Here is a 15,383-nt window from a genome sequence, read left to right as displayed (position 1 = left end):
AGACTGAGGACAGAATCTGGGTCTGTCTGGGTAATAAGAAGGTAGCTTATCAGCCATACAAACATGTTTTGAAGATGTCCAAGTCATAGTGGTGTTTTCTTATTATTTATATTCTTTTTCAGTTGTTAAATGAATTATTTCACTTATGCCACTTAAACAGTCAAGAGTTTCAGCTTTCAGGTAAATACTATATTTTTGAGTAAGTGATTGATGGAATAAATGTACCCTTTGGCCTTACCAATATACTAGCTCATCTGTATCCTCCCTCTGAAATAAGTCTCTAGAAAATGAGTGTAAAGAAAGGAACAAGAAAAATGTTGGTCATTGTGATTTGAAAAGGATACCGTTGCATGGTGTGATTCTCACCATCCTTTCTACTGTAAACAAAAACTTCATGCGTGCTGTTGTTGCTGTTTTGCAGGTCAAGTACAGCAGTGATCAGAGGCAGATGAAAGGTAGACGTAGTGTGCTTCTAGACACACCTGAGCTAAGGCATGTCAAAGAAACACAAAACAACATCTCAATGGTAGGGTGCTTTCTTCCTATAACTAGAGTACACTAAGGAATGACACTTGACTTCCACTGGATTTTGCCTTCCATTAATATAGGTAACTAATGAAACTCTCTGCTCAAGTATGGAAGAAATATTTTCTTCTTATGCCTGTTGAGGGAGTGTTTGCTAACTGCATACGACTGTAATGAACATTTTCAAAATACTAATAAACAGTTTTCTAACAGTTAAATGTCTGTTCTTTTGTTTGTTTTTTGTTTCTTTAAAAAAGTACACACCTCATTTGAGCATCACAGAGTTTGACTGGATTAGGTGACACACTTCACCTTGTGCCTGTGCACGTTCCTGGTTTCTGCGTGACTTTTGTTCTTGGAATGAGTTGTTTTGTGTGCATTTGCTTGTGTGAGAATGTTTGTCAGTTTAATTCTTTGATGATTAAGACTATTAAAAAAAGTAAATATGCATAATCAGGGATACTACCTTTATAACTCTTACTAATACTGGTTTTGTTCCAACACTTGGTTATATAACACTTTCTACCCTAATGTCCTGGGTTCTATTTTTTTTTTTTTTTTGAAAGCAGGATTCTTAGAATAACTACCATTCTTTCTAAAAACCTATGTTTAAAACCAGCTGGCATATGATAAAACAAAAGAGGAAAAGAGAACCTTTTGTATGAAACTGTGCATATAATCAAAATTCTCAGTGAATGAAAAAACTTGAGTTCTTTAAAACTATTACTGCTGGAACATTTTTTACTGACAGATGTAGTTGTCTACATCAGTAGAGAGCTATCCTATCTTAGAGAAGAAGGGAACGGACCAGATGACCTACTGAGGGCTTTTCCTGTCCTGTGGGACTGTAAGATGATGCTTTGCTGCATCAGTTGATGCCTAATTCAGTGGCAATGGAAAACAAATGCAAAAATGATAATAAAATATCAGGAAATCAAGTTAGGGAGATAGAAAAGATTTGGCTGGCCATCCAGCCTATCTCACAATTCTATTATGGTGCAAGCCCCAAAGAATATAAGTGCCTCATAAAACAAACATGTATGCATTCTTGCATAGAATAACCATTTGCTGTAAATTGCAGCTTGGGGAAAAATGTAATTCTTCTTGTTTTCCTAGGTAAAATACCATGAAGACTTTGAGAAGACAAAAGGCAGAGGCTTCACCCCAGTGGTAGATGATCCTGTAACAGAGCGGGTGAGGAAAAACACCCAAATTGTGAGTGATGCAGCATATAAAGGTGTGCATCCACATATCGTTGAAATGGATAGAAGACCTGGAATAATTGTTGGTAAGTTGTTAAATACGGTTGCTATTGAAAACACTGTGAGGAAGATGAAAGCCTCTGCTTGTGTTCTCCATTATAAGCAAGAAAAAGTGCTCCCAGGTTTCATTTTCACTCTTCTCTCAGTATGAAACTTGTGTTGAGTGACTGCTTCAATGCCAGCTTCTAGCAAAGTAATAATGGAAATTAATGGGAGATACATTGTCATTTGCTCTGTAATTTTTATTTTTTTTTAAAATATGGATAGTCATTGCTATTACTTTAAGTTTGAATTTTGACTTTTCAAGAAAGGCCAAAATATCTGCAATAATCTTCATTTTGCACAGAAGAGAGGTGATTAAAGTTGTCATTCTCCAAGATTTCAATGTTTAAATGTGGCAGACCAGTTTGAGATTTCCCCTTCTGTCAGTCAGCAATTTCTCCAGAGCTGCACATGCTCCATTTACCTCTTGTTTTAGAATTTCATACAGCTCTCAAAATATCTGAAGCCATAACTCATCAGTAACTCATTGGATCTCTGGTAAACCAAACACACCAGTGTTCAGAAGTGATGCTCTAAAAGATGGTCCAAGATAAGACCAGGTGTTCAAGCGGTACAGTCAATACAGACTGGTTTTGTATGTAGATACAGAGTATTGCACTAAGATGTCATTTGGGATATTCATAATACACACTATTTCAAAATCAAAATGGGTATTTGAAATGTCTTAGAAGTTAGCAAGTCTGCTATAGCAAAGGAAATGGTTGCCTGACATTTTAATTTTTTTTTCTCCTTTTTCTTTTGGTCCTTTTTCCGTTTTTCTGAGCTTTACAACAGTGTAGACCCCAGAGGGTCTACATACGGAAAAACATGCTGAGATAGCACTCTAAAATCCTTCATACATAGTAGTAATAGCAAGGGTTAAGTCTGCCTCTCAAACAGAGAAATTTCAGGTCAAATGGACTAATCAGTGGGTCACATAGTCCATCCTCCTGCCTAAAGCAAGGTTAACTATATCTACATCATTCCTGCCAGATACTTCAGTCTTTTCCTTAAAGTCTCCAAAGGAGTCTCCACCACATAAAGAAGTGTATTTCTTTCCTTTTGTATAGCCACCTTTTACATGTCTGTAGCTACAGCTTTATGCCAGAAAGGATTTCTCAAAAGTGACTGTTCAGAGAACTCTGCCCGGGGAAGGTACTGATGCTTTTAAGACCATGCAAGTCTCAGAGGGTCACACATTCTGGATCTAGGGCAACAACTTGTTCAGAAAATCATGGTCTGTAGAGACCCAAGCACTTGAACTCACTTCCATAGCTAGAGCCAGTGCAGCCAAAGAGAAAGAGAAAAGGTCCTGCGAAATTGCAGTTTAATATACAGTTTGTAATATGCTGTTTAGTGTGCACTTCAAACCTCCAACTCTGTACAGCATTGCAAGTGTACTGCAGCCCTGTGTAAGAACCATGAGTGCAATCCTGTGTTCAATAACTGAAGGCTTGCGAGCACAGATTACGATTAAGAACATCCCTGAGATAAATTCTTGAGCTGTAACTGAAATATTTGTACTGTTTATCACCTTAAAATACTCCAGTACCAAAACACACAGGAATTCTTAACTCCCCATGCCTGCCAAACAGCAAAAATAGTGCTACTATTTAAAGGAAATAGGCCATGACAAACCTGTGAGGCTAATATCCAGTGATATTTCAGCTAATGCTTTTTCAGAGTGAACTGCAATTATAATATCTGTTTAAAAAGAAGCAGTGAGCTCCCTGCTCATGGAATGTCCTTGGCAGCTAGAAAAAAAAAATCTCAGACTGAAAAAAACAACTGTGACTCTCTTGAGTTATTTTCTAACTGATAATCGTTCAGCCAGTTAGGAAAAGTACCTTTGTGTTAAAGTCCATCTGGTTGGTTTTTAAAAAGTGTTATCGGTGAAGAAGAAACAACTTTTTCAAATGCCTGATTGCTAAAATTAATGCCTCTGCTTTGGAAAATAGGCACTAGTTTTAACCGTACTAAAACCATTCTAAACCCATCAAGATAAATTAATGTAACTGAGCTTTAGACCTGTGGCTAAAGAGGCTCCATGGTTCTCACGTGAATATATGGATATTTTAAATTGGCAGAAGTTACCAGGAAGTTAAAATTCATTGGTGCTATAAATTGCCAAGATTCTGATTCTTTGTATGTTATTTCAGATTACAGAGATAGATAAAATCAATACAAATCAATGGCTGCTGCACTGATGCTGCCATCAAGCTGTACTTACTATGTTTTTTATTTGATAAGGCATGATCAAACAGGAAAAGTTGGGCATTCACCAGTTCCCCACCCCTCTCATGCCTGTCAGTGCTTTATGTAGCTGCATAATTTATCATCGTTAGGACTAACGCATAGTTTATCAAAAGATTTTGAGTTGGCTTTTATTCATCTTGTCAAGAGGGAGTTAGCACTATGCCTCACCTTATGGGAGTTGCAGTAGATAACACATAATGTACATACATTGAATCTATTCTAGAGCCATGGGATTTATTTTATTAGGTCTGTCTGTTCTTTACATTTCCTGTAGGCTATTAATCACTTGAAACATGACATATTTGTGGTCCCAACAGTCCTACTTTACCTACCAGCCCGTTATTTCGCTTCATACCACTCAAACCAGCAAAAGGACCAAGTTGGGAAGACAATTATTTTCCCCACTTCCAATGCATTGAGTAAATCTTGCAGACAGGTCTACCCAAGAAGCAAACTGCTAGTAAAAAGGTGTGATCTGGTAGATTTGTGCTTTAACTGTACTTTACGTCAAGGTTTTATTTTAAACTGGTTTGGAAAGATTAAATTATTATACTTTTAGACATAGCAGATATGAGTTGTATATATTAAATTGTTATGAGCAGATCAAGATTTTACACTGTGCTGCTTCTGCATTTGTTATAAGCATCCTCTTAACTTGTACAACACTAATTATTTGTTCAAAGTTTATTAAAAACATGGTTGAATCTGTATTCACTTTTCTGCTGTAATTATAACTTGAACTCAGATATTAAATTGATAATTTCTTCTGGACTCTTTTTTCTTTCAATATCCAGTTCAGACATGTGAATTCAAGAGATATTGATAACTTACTTGTATGAATTAAAACTGAAGGTCTTACTTATGGTTACTACTGTTATTGAACCTATACAATGAATTTCAAAAATGCTTTTCAATAGTGGGGTAGTGGATCAACAGTAAGTCTGTATCCCAGGAAACTTAGATATTTGGAAGACATAGGGAATTACTAGTGAAAATCAAGAGTGGGCTTCATTTTACCCAACCGTAGATGTCTACAGTGTAGATTTCTACAGCTGAATTTGTCACCCTAGTCCACTTTTTGTATTAATTAGGAAAGATGGATACTTTTGAGTTTAAAGGAATTGAGCAACTTTTAAAAATTTATTTTGGGTAAGATCAGCTATGCCCCTGATTCTGCTTAGCAGGCTGACTTGATCTCTGCTGTACGCAAAGGAGGGCCTGCAGTGCCTCTGTCAGCTGTACAGATGCACACTGCCAGCTGTCAGCTATAGGGATATATACTGCAGCATCTCCATGGAGTAAGGATGCTGTTGGTGGGCTGGGGAAATCATCTTGTGGCTCTGATGATTTTGGTTCTGCTAGCAGAAAAGAGCTCTGGTACATGATATTTGACTTGTTTCCATTTATTTAGGCTTAAGAAAATACAATGGTCATATTTAGAAAAAGACGACAAAAATTGGGAGAAAAAGTCTTCCTAAAATAATGTTAATGCTTAGAACAAATGCACTATTTTTTTTTTTTTTTTTTAAGCAGGAAATTAATGCTTTCCGGTCCTTTCAGGTGAATATTTAGATCTTTTGGTTAATTTCTAGATGAAGGAAATTGGTCACTGATTGTTAAAACTCATTCCTTTCATGCTTTTACTTCCTTTGCTGTTTGTCTGTCTTACCATTTCTGTGCTTTGGGAAAAGATCTTAAAGTTTGGCGCACAGATCCTGGCTCCATCTTCGACATTGATCCTCTGGAGGACAATATTCAGTCTAGGAGTCTGCATATGCTTTCTGGTATTTCTTATATCCTGACTTTTCCCCAAATCAGCTTTTAATGTTTATGAAACTAAGTTAATACAGTAATTTTTCAGGTCAATGTGCCAGCCATATGTTTTATAAGTATGTTTTCATTTCTATATATATCTATATATACATATATCTGTAGTATTTTAAAGGCAGTGTTTTATAGGAACTTCAGCTGTAATCACATGTGCAGATAAGAAATCTTATCCTAACGAGCAGTTATTCATACCAATTAGAAACAGTCACTTAAAAAGCATTGACCTTCTTTGTCCTCATTATAAGTAGAATTTTCAAATAGTTAGACCTTACTAGAATTTCAGATGTATAGATGGCCTGTTTATGAAATTAATTTCTTTTCTATGCACATTTTGCTTATATGGCACATGATATTATGCCTTGTGCTATTGTGCTATTGTTTGCAGCTCCAAGGTGTTCATAATTTAAGGGTAGATGGAAAAGAAGACAAGTTAGTGTAATAACAGGCAGCAATGTTTTGGTTGTACAAGTTTTTGGATTTTTTTTTTTCCCCCAGAAATATTTGAATGCTTAATTTTGCACTTTTTTTTTTTGCTAATAGTGGAACTTTAAATATTGTTTTGAATGTCATCCAGCAGTATTTCCACATGCACTTACATGCATGCTGGGATAAAAGAACATTTTGATTTTCCACTGGAAATTTTCATATGCTTCATCTTCATCCTTTTTTTTTTTCCCAGTATCCCAATCATACCTTCCATTTCTGCTATTTTTTTTAGAGCAGAGAGCAAGCATAGTTGTATTTGGTTTTGAAGCAACCTTTTGAACTAAGGGTGTTCAAAATGGAAACAAAATGTGAACAATTTGTTTTTCTCTAATTTTAATGCCATCAATGTTAGCAGTGCTGAGTTTTTTGCTGTTGCTGGTCTTTGCTCTTTTGTTATATATTTACTGTGATATTCTTTTTTTCTACCTTTGTAGAAAGGGCAAGCCGTTACAGTAAGCAGTATTTACGTTCTACCAGTTTGGGAGATTATAAATCAGATGGCTCTGACACGAACCCTACCTTTTCTTACTGCAGTGAGATAACAAGGCCATCTGACGAAGGAGGTACCCCTTATTCCCACCCTTTTCACTAATGACACTATCACAGTGTGTTGAGACCTCACAGGCCTGTATTAACTCCATATCCTCATGTGGTCACAAATCATTAGAAACTATGTAAGCTATTGCCTGATTGATTATGGAAGCAAAGCAAAATCTCAAGACTGCACGGTTTCTTGCATACCATATTGCTTTATTGTGTACCCTCTTTCACCGTTTTGGTGATGGTGTCAGTCTGAAAGCCCTGCTGACTCCCATTTACAGCACTTAAGAGAAGGTGTGCTGTGTTTTTGCAAAATGTACATGAATCTTTTTTTTTTTTCTCTCAAAAGACACAATGTATCTGAAAAAAATACACCTCTGAACTGAAAAAAATAAAATAAAACACCCTTGTTTTTTTCAATGGGCAAATCAAGCATATAATAGTATTTTGGTGACTGAAGTACTTCTTCCCATATTAAACTAGGCAGGTGCTTGTGGCTCTCTGTTTCCATCCTAAGAAAAAAAGTATATAAATTGACAACTTCCTCCGATATAAAAGTTTTCCTGTACTCTCAGCAGTTTGGGAACCAGGGTTAATATTCATCTGGGAAACTTATATCATCTGATTTTGTTTAACATGGAATATTCCTAGAATGCTTTGATGAACCTGCATTCCTAGGTACAAAACCACATCTTGCATCTGTTTGATGCCACAGATTAGAACAAAATTTGTGAAAATGATGAATAAGGGTCTCGTCATCCTAGTGGCATTGCAGTGTGTACTAGACTGGTGAATTGTAAATATTCAGAATCATTGCATTCTAAATACATATTTAAAAAAAAAATACTGATTTCTACTACTCAGTTGTGGAAGAAGGTGCATTGTAAAGGTTATCCAAAGGGTTACTATTTTTTTAAGGTGTTAGTGTAAAAATATTGCTCCCATTTAGTTGCCTGACATCCTTGAATTACCCGTGCTTTTCAAAGGTTTTAAGGCATCTTAATTGTAGACTGTGCCTGTTTATGTTCTCCCACTCACCACAGTAATATGTATTACAGCGGCTAGTGTTTAGGGAGTCTACGTTGTGTTAGGTGCCATGTAAATACATACAAGCAGCTCTGATTAAGAACAGGTGAGGAAGAAAGTGTTCAGGCTGAAGAACTAACTCTGAACAAAGAAAGAAACACATGTCTCACAGAACTGGAATCCCTTATGTCTGTCCATCTTTATTTGATATTTTAACTGTAATCCCAACTCTTTTAATAGATAGTAACAATAATGCACATCATGCTGGTTTTTATGTGTCTTCCTGTGATGATGCGAAGTGGGCTTTGCAGTCCAGTGCATATTGTCTCTCTATATCTGTTCTGATCTTTTTTTGGCTCTATTCCAAGCCATTTTAACATTGCTTTGTCAGCTTGATTTGATTGTTAACAGATACTTTTTATAACTTGCCATACTGAGAATAGGAAACGGGCCTTATTTTGTCGGTTGCTTTGGCACTAGCAAGTTTGTTTTTTGTGTCTCTATTTAAATATATTGTTGTGGTGATGTGTTGAATAGATCCTTGCCAAGATCAACATATTTTAGCAAGATTCCGCTGTTTCTGCTTTTGACCCAGCTGGCTAGCCAGGGTTTGAGCACTTGCAGACAGTTCCCATTGCTGGGGAGAAATAAACACCAGAGCTAAGTAATTTGACATTATCCTAATGATTTACAAGAAAATGCCATTTCTGTGAACACACTCAGAAAAAAATCAGCAGCAGACAGCATCTTTGGTCAAAAACACCAACCTTTTTCATGGCAGCATCCCATCCAAAATGTCGTTTAGCACACAGCCGCAAGATGAGTTCACCCTTGACCTTTACACGTTGTCTCTTATGGTGCACCACAGTGAATGAGCGCCAAATCCATTTTGCTGAGATTTCATGGCTGTTTCTTATGGAGTTTGTACTTTTCGATCTGGCAGTGTTTCTCACTGGCAATTGTCCAATCTGATGGTGCACCAACATGAAAGACAGTTGGAGATCTGCAACCAATTTTACAACCTCTAAGTGTCTTTGGCCTTGTCTCATCATCTTTCAGATATTTCTACATTGTTCAATTGCTAATTTATTTTAGATACCTTTACTGATATTTGACCCACAACTCGAGTCTTCACCAATCCACTGCCACTGAATTGTTCCTTAACCACCTCTCCCAGCCCTTGGTTGAGTCCCTGGCTTCATACCAGATGTGAAAGGCTTATCCAGATATATATAACTCTGTCTCTTGTCTTTGGGGAATGTCAGTAACAACATCACAGGAGGGCTACTAATATTGTTTACTAGAATGACTTCTTCCTGTTTGATTCCCTGACCATTATTTTAGATGAGGAGATTGAGCTGAGCCAAGTGTGCCTCCCAGGGAGCTTTCCCTACAAAATCGGTACATTTTTGCATGATGTAAGCTTGGGAAAAATCCCTGATCTCGCTTTTAGACTACTGAAGGTAAAACTGGATAGGAAACAATTATTAATGCTTTCCAGCAAGCCTGATGCAGGTGATGATCTTTCATTTTGATATTTTTTTTAAAATTAATTTTTAGCTTTTTCTGTCCTTTTTGCAGCTTCTCTCTGTTAGTGTTTTTCAAGGTTGACTTTATTACTTCATGGTATCATTGAATTTTTTTGCCATACTGGACAGAAGGTGTTGTACTAGAGCTTCTCAGTCTGCCTAAATGCTTTGTAATTAGTTACTGCTCTAACAAAGATTTCCTTTTTACCTGCAAGTCATTCTGTAGCACTTCCCAGAAACAGTTGGGTGCCACATTAGTTCTTGCAAAATTATCAGCTGTTTTTCAAGTAGTTATTTCAGCTTGGCTAAAGAGGAACAGAAGCTAATGATTTCTTTCTCAATCCTGCTTTTAATACTGATGTTGCAACTTCTCAGGCACGGAGCTATTAATTCATTTTTGGGAAGGTTTTTCAGATTATTTTTGTCAGAAAGAGACGTAGAGCTATATGGGTGTCAGATTTATTTTTGTTTATACAGACAGACTAGAGAGTTTCTTCTTCACAGAACACTGTAGGAAAAAAAGCAACAAGAGACAGTTTCTTTGCTTTCAATGCAAGTTTTCATAGACGGTATTGTGTTCAAAAAATCTCTCAATTGTTTTTGTGGCATTTTTTTGTAAAGTCTTTTCTGTCTGTCCTGATTTTCTGTGCAGTCTTACACACCATTTTTCTCCCAGATTTTTTTCACACTCATTGTCTTGCTCCTGTTCCTCCCTTACAAGCAAGATCTCATCCTGTAAGTTTGCACTGAGGCACGAGGAGAGGGTCATCCTATGGCTCAACACCTGTTCCAGTCTTGCAATATTTTGGATGGTTGTATTTGTGTTTCAGCCATCTAGTCCATGAAGGAGATGAATTGATTTTGCATGTAACTCACATTTATGTATAATTATGTAGTTTTTGATGTCTGATGACAAAAGGGAACACAGGTATCACCTAATTGGACTTCTTGTATTCACAGTCTCTACAGTGTTTCTCAGAAGTTGTGCTAAAGCATGTATTTTTATGAAGATATCTTCTCCTATTTTAAGGTCTCCATATAAAATTAATCTACCATCTCTTGTTGGTAACTTACTTCAGTAAGTGAAAGTGGCATTTAGCTCACACCCTCATGGCTCAGGACTGTTGTGTTTAGTTCCATTGCCCCAAAGGCAAGAGTAAAAATGTTTGATAGTAGCACAAGTTCACAACAATATTGGAGATTATTTTTTTTATAAGGCTTGTTCTATATATATTCTTCTCAGTAGTTCCATCTCTAAAGACTGAGGTGGGGAAAGGACTTTTTAACACTGGAGCGTTAATGTGTGGTACGAAGTAAGATACAGAAATTAATTTGTGGTGTATGATCTAGTGCCATCCACAGAAACCAAGCTCAGTTGCTCAAAGCCGTGTGTGTGCAGGTTTAGACAAAGAGTGGCAGGGTAAAGTGAAGGCTGCAAGTAAACCATTAAGGTTAATTAATATTTTTCTTCAGGCTAACTGATTGTTAGAAGCAAAGAAACAAAATATTACAACCAGAGGAAATTCTGGTTTAGGATTAAAATGTCAAACAATTTAAGTCTTTGAGAGTGGGCAAACTTGTCCTTAAGGGAGTTAACCTGGTGTCTACAGGGTTCGCTCAGCTACTGGAACAAATGCCAGGCTTTACCACGATGGCAGGGAAGTGACTGTGCACATTTCTGTATTACCAGGGCAGTGTCCTGACGACTGGCCAGATGATAGCAGGTGAGCCACTGCTGCCAGGGCTACTGTTTTTGTGACTTCTGTTTTGACTCATTTTGAGGTGAAGAATTCCTCTTATTGTGTTTGGAATGAGAAGACCCATCGGCACTGAAAGAATATCACTCTTATTCTCATTTCACTGTTATTTATTCTTTCTCTCTCTTATTATGCAACAATTTGTATGTACATTGTCTTTTCATTGTACTTCAGTGGAAGTGTTTTCCTTAGGGTTCCTCCTTTTGTTTTAGTTATCAAAGTGCTTTTATGCTGCTTTCCTTCAATCCTGTTTCAACTGCAGAATATTTTCATTCCACTTTCTAATATTCTTCCTTCTCTCAGTTTTTACATTCATTATCTTTCAATTTATTGTATCTTTCTGAGGCTTTCTGTTTAGCTCTCTCCTGTTTTTCTTTGATTAAATCAGCAGGATTTTATTTAAATATTACCAAGTTTTGCTTTCAGTGTGAAGATTTCTACTTCAAAATTATCTTAATGAACATCCTGCAATAAATGAATGTAAGTTTTTTGTCCCTGATGTACCTTTTTTTTCTTTGTAATTGAAACCTTTTAGGTTGGTTTTCTCCCCTTTTGCTTTTGATCTTCCCTTTTTTTGTCTTCTATTTCCTCTTAATTTCTAGTTTAATTGGTGTGCATCAGCATGTAGACATGATATATAAATTTTTCCTTACCATATGTTCATAATTTTTCACTGTATTAAAGTGTCCCTTTATTCTTATTTTAAATTGCACATAGTCTGTAGATGGAGAAAAGTCAGAAGTGAGTATCAGTTGCTTTCAGTCATGGATATATTGTTACTCTGCTGGGGAAAAAAGTGATTTCTTGGTTATTTTCTAAGTCATCATCATATTAGCTTAAAACCTATGTAGAAGTCAGTCTGTAGGAGACAGAAAACAGGTTCTCTGTACTCCCAAAAGCTCATGTTATGCAGGAAACCTTAGTGGATATTAGGACAGAATTTTCAAGTGCCTTTTGTTGCATTTTAAAATGAGCGCTAAAAATTCATGTATTTGGTTGAAGCCAGTGTGTTACTGATTGGCTACACGTTCGCTATTTATGCTCGTCTCCTTCAGCCTAAGTTCTTCAGATTCAGCTCACCTGCTTCCACCAGACAAGGAGTGAGAATTAACATAAAGAGGCCTTGATCTGAGGTTTGAGGTCTTCCTTTCTTTATTCTGATGAAAAGAGTCTGTTGCTAACACTCAGGTCTCTCACTTTTCCTTTGCTTGGGAAGCTACCTTATTTTACTCACACTGGCAATCCGAATACACAAATTTCAACAAACCATGAAATTCCATGTATATCTTGATTGTCTTTTAATTTTTATTATCAACCTTAAAAGTAACCTGTAGGTTGCTATGAGAAAACTGAAAATTTGTATTAGATACTTCATTGATAGTACATAACAATTGGTCAGATCCAGAAAAGATTAGTGCGTACAACCTTTGAGGAATAAATACGGCAAATGGGCATGCTGGCAATTTGACTCCAAAGTCTGTGAATACTGCAGAACACACTGTACTGCAATATCTTCCTGTGGGATGTGGATTCTTAAAGTTTTGAAGTCTTTATATAGCTTGGAGTGGAAGTTAAGTCAATGAGAATCAGTAAGTCCTTTCATCTCTCTCCCTAGTGGCGTGTCCTCCTTGTGTGATATGAGCCTTCTGAAGAAGAAAGGCTCCAGAGTAGCTGAGCCTTCTCCCCTCCCTTTCTCCAAACTCCAGGGGTTATCTTTCTCCTTGCCTCACTAAGGCAGGACCGTGTTGTAGGCCATTAGAAGTACTAGCGTTTGAAGTGCAGTCTGAACACAGTCCTGCAAAGAGCAAATGCAGGTTGTATGAATTACTGTATATCACTGGCAACAGCCTCGCACCGTGTACTAGCTCATGGAGAGGGCTTTTGTTCCTCAGCCTGACACTGACATTTTGAACACTGATTTCAGGGATGTCTCCTCCCTCCCTAGCACACACCAATATCTGTGGCTCTGTATCTAGAATATTTATGCGTACAATTTGCCTGAGGCTTTGACACCCACCACAGAAAATCCTAGAACAAGGAACTAACTGTGCTGCTGCTTCTGCTCCTGGTTAGTCTGGTCAGAAGACAAACTAGTCAGATGAAATGGAGAAAAAACCCCTCTTTATTTCACATGCTGGAATTGCAGAAATGCTTCCTGGTACATGGGCCAAGGAGTCTGCTTGCACGGGTACCGTAGTGATACTCTTCTCTTGTGCCAATAGATGGATGAAGAACTGAAAAGGAAACAGGATTTATTTCCCTCCCTTGCGCTATCCTTCCCATATGTTTTTATAAAATGCCCTCTGGTTTTGAGGATGAAAAAAATGACCATTAGTAAAAGAGAAGTCAAAGAAAAAAGAGGAAATAATACCTGACTGCTCTTTATATTGTAATGTGGAGATCTGTGTTCCATCTCCAGGTGCAGCTGGCAGGAATACAGGGCAGAAATCCTTCACCCCTCTTTGTATTCATATTCAGTTGCTAAGCTCTGTCATTTTAAGGAGAATGACACAGCAGTTATATTTTCTTCTCTGGCAGCCAAGGAAAAATGGTTCTTTTATGCTAGGTAGCTGAACTCTGTTTCTGTAACGTGGGTCCCTAGACTCCAGTAATCAAATATGGCATTTGGAGGGAGAGGAATTGTAGATTTCACAGGAAGAGCTATGGCTTTTGTGGGTTTCTTGTCCCCTTTCAAGTGTATCAGCAGGCTGCATTGCCACAGAAGGCTGAACACATCAAAACAGCGCTCTATGTACTCCCTCTTGGTGAGGGTCACATCCACACTTCTCTTATCCACCAGACTCTTACATCTGTTTCTGACTTTTGTTTTATTTTGGACTAGATGGTGCTCTGGTTTTGCTTCTTTTACATGCAAGCCCCCAGCCAGTTTGCCAACCTGAAAGCTAATGGGTGGGAAAAAATTGTCGTCTCCCACTCAACAGCGTCATGGTAAAACTGTGTTTTACCATCTTGGTAATCAGATGGTTTTCTGTTCTTAAGTGTATAATGTAGTACAAATGCTTGCCGTCAAATAATAAATACCTCACCCATAAACCTCTTGTAATATTTTTGAACTTGGCTAAATACTTTTCTGTGTATGTAATATGAGCACAGGGGCATGCATATGTTTGGTACGTATCTGATACCACAAATTATTTAGCATGAACAGTTTTCATTGTTAGAGAGTTTACACTCCCTCAAAACTAGTGACTCCTGGTCTTCCATTCTCAAACAGATTTTTGCTAAAATGCTGTAGTTTCCTTTGTAAAGGTTTGCTGTAACCACACTGTACCCCAAAAGGACAGTGCTCGTTCAGGCAGCAAGACAGAGTTCTCTCCCTTCTGAAAACTGCACTTTTCATTTCAAGATGTCTTGCTTTTTCAGCATCTGCCTCCTGCTTTGCAGTGATTCCTGATGCTCAAAAGGGTGTAATTATTTTTTTTTTCTTATTAAAAATAATGACATTACAGATAGAGGAGTTTCTGAAAACAGTGGGAAGCTTCCCGGTATTAGAAAGGTGATACCTTTTCACCTCTGAATTTGAGGTAAGATGGAAAATTAGATGCAAGGTTAGCTGTAAGAATTCAGATTTCACTTAGAAACAGGTTGGGTGTGTTCCTTACACATGTGCTAAGTTCTGTATAAGTTTCTGTGAAAAGACAATTTCTGACTGCTTAATATGTAATTTGGTCTCCTCTGAACAATCCTTTTCAGCCTTTTAAGCCATGTAAGTCTAGGAATCCAGAATGGCAATGGTACCACATTTATGTACTAGCTCAAGCATTATCAAATCTATCTGTCCTAATCTGGACTATCGGACTTTTAGTGTCCTCTGCTGAGTGCTTTGTTAATGCAGAACATGAAAGAAATTAGTCCAGAACATTAGATTTTATTCTCTTCATTACAAAGAGGTATGAAGTATTTGTAAAATCTTATTTTTGTATGTAAAGCTTGAAACTTCATATGACACTGCAAGTGATGGCTAAGTTAAGTTTTGTTTAAGGTTTGGTTTAGGGCTGTGTGAATAAAACTAAATATCCCACATTGTTTGTAATAGATTAAGATATAAATCGTGATTCATCTGAAAGCACATTTTCATTCAGTGTGTGTTCACTGAGGATGAGTTAATG

The 15,383-nt window shown here is 37.2% G+C and overlaps 1 protein-coding gene across 9 annotated transcripts in view; it reads left to right on the top strand.

The window, feature by feature from the left end:
* Nucleotides 1–15,383, top strand: part of NEBL (nebulette) — a 269,002-nt gene that overhangs the window by 231,397 nt on the left and 22,222 nt on the right. For 6 of the 9 annotated variants that reach the window (XM_054814585.1, XM_054814582.1, XM_054814581.1 and 3 more), the window contains 4 exons: nucleotides 422–526; nucleotides 1,642–1,813; nucleotides 5,777–5,869; nucleotides 6,836–6,964. In XM_054814585.1, the coding sequence (XP_054670560.1) occupies nucleotides 422–526; nucleotides 1,642–1,813; nucleotides 5,777–5,869; nucleotides 6,836–6,964 (499 nt within the window). The remainder of the gene's footprint in view (nucleotides 1–421; nucleotides 527–1,641; nucleotides 1,814–5,776; nucleotides 5,870–6,835; nucleotides 6,965–15,383) is intronic. The other 3 variants (XM_054814589.1, XM_054814587.1, XM_054814590.1) reach the window with 3 other exon arrangements.

Source organism: Grus americana, chromosome 2, assembly GCF_028858705.1.
Source record: "Grus americana isolate bGruAme1 chromosome 2, bGruAme1.mat, whole genome shotgun sequence".
NCBI lineage: Eukaryota > Metazoa > Chordata > Aves > Gruiformes > Gruidae > Grus > Grus americana.
Note: the sequence above shows the minus strand (reverse complement) of the source record. Positions and strands in the feature narration are given on the sequence as shown.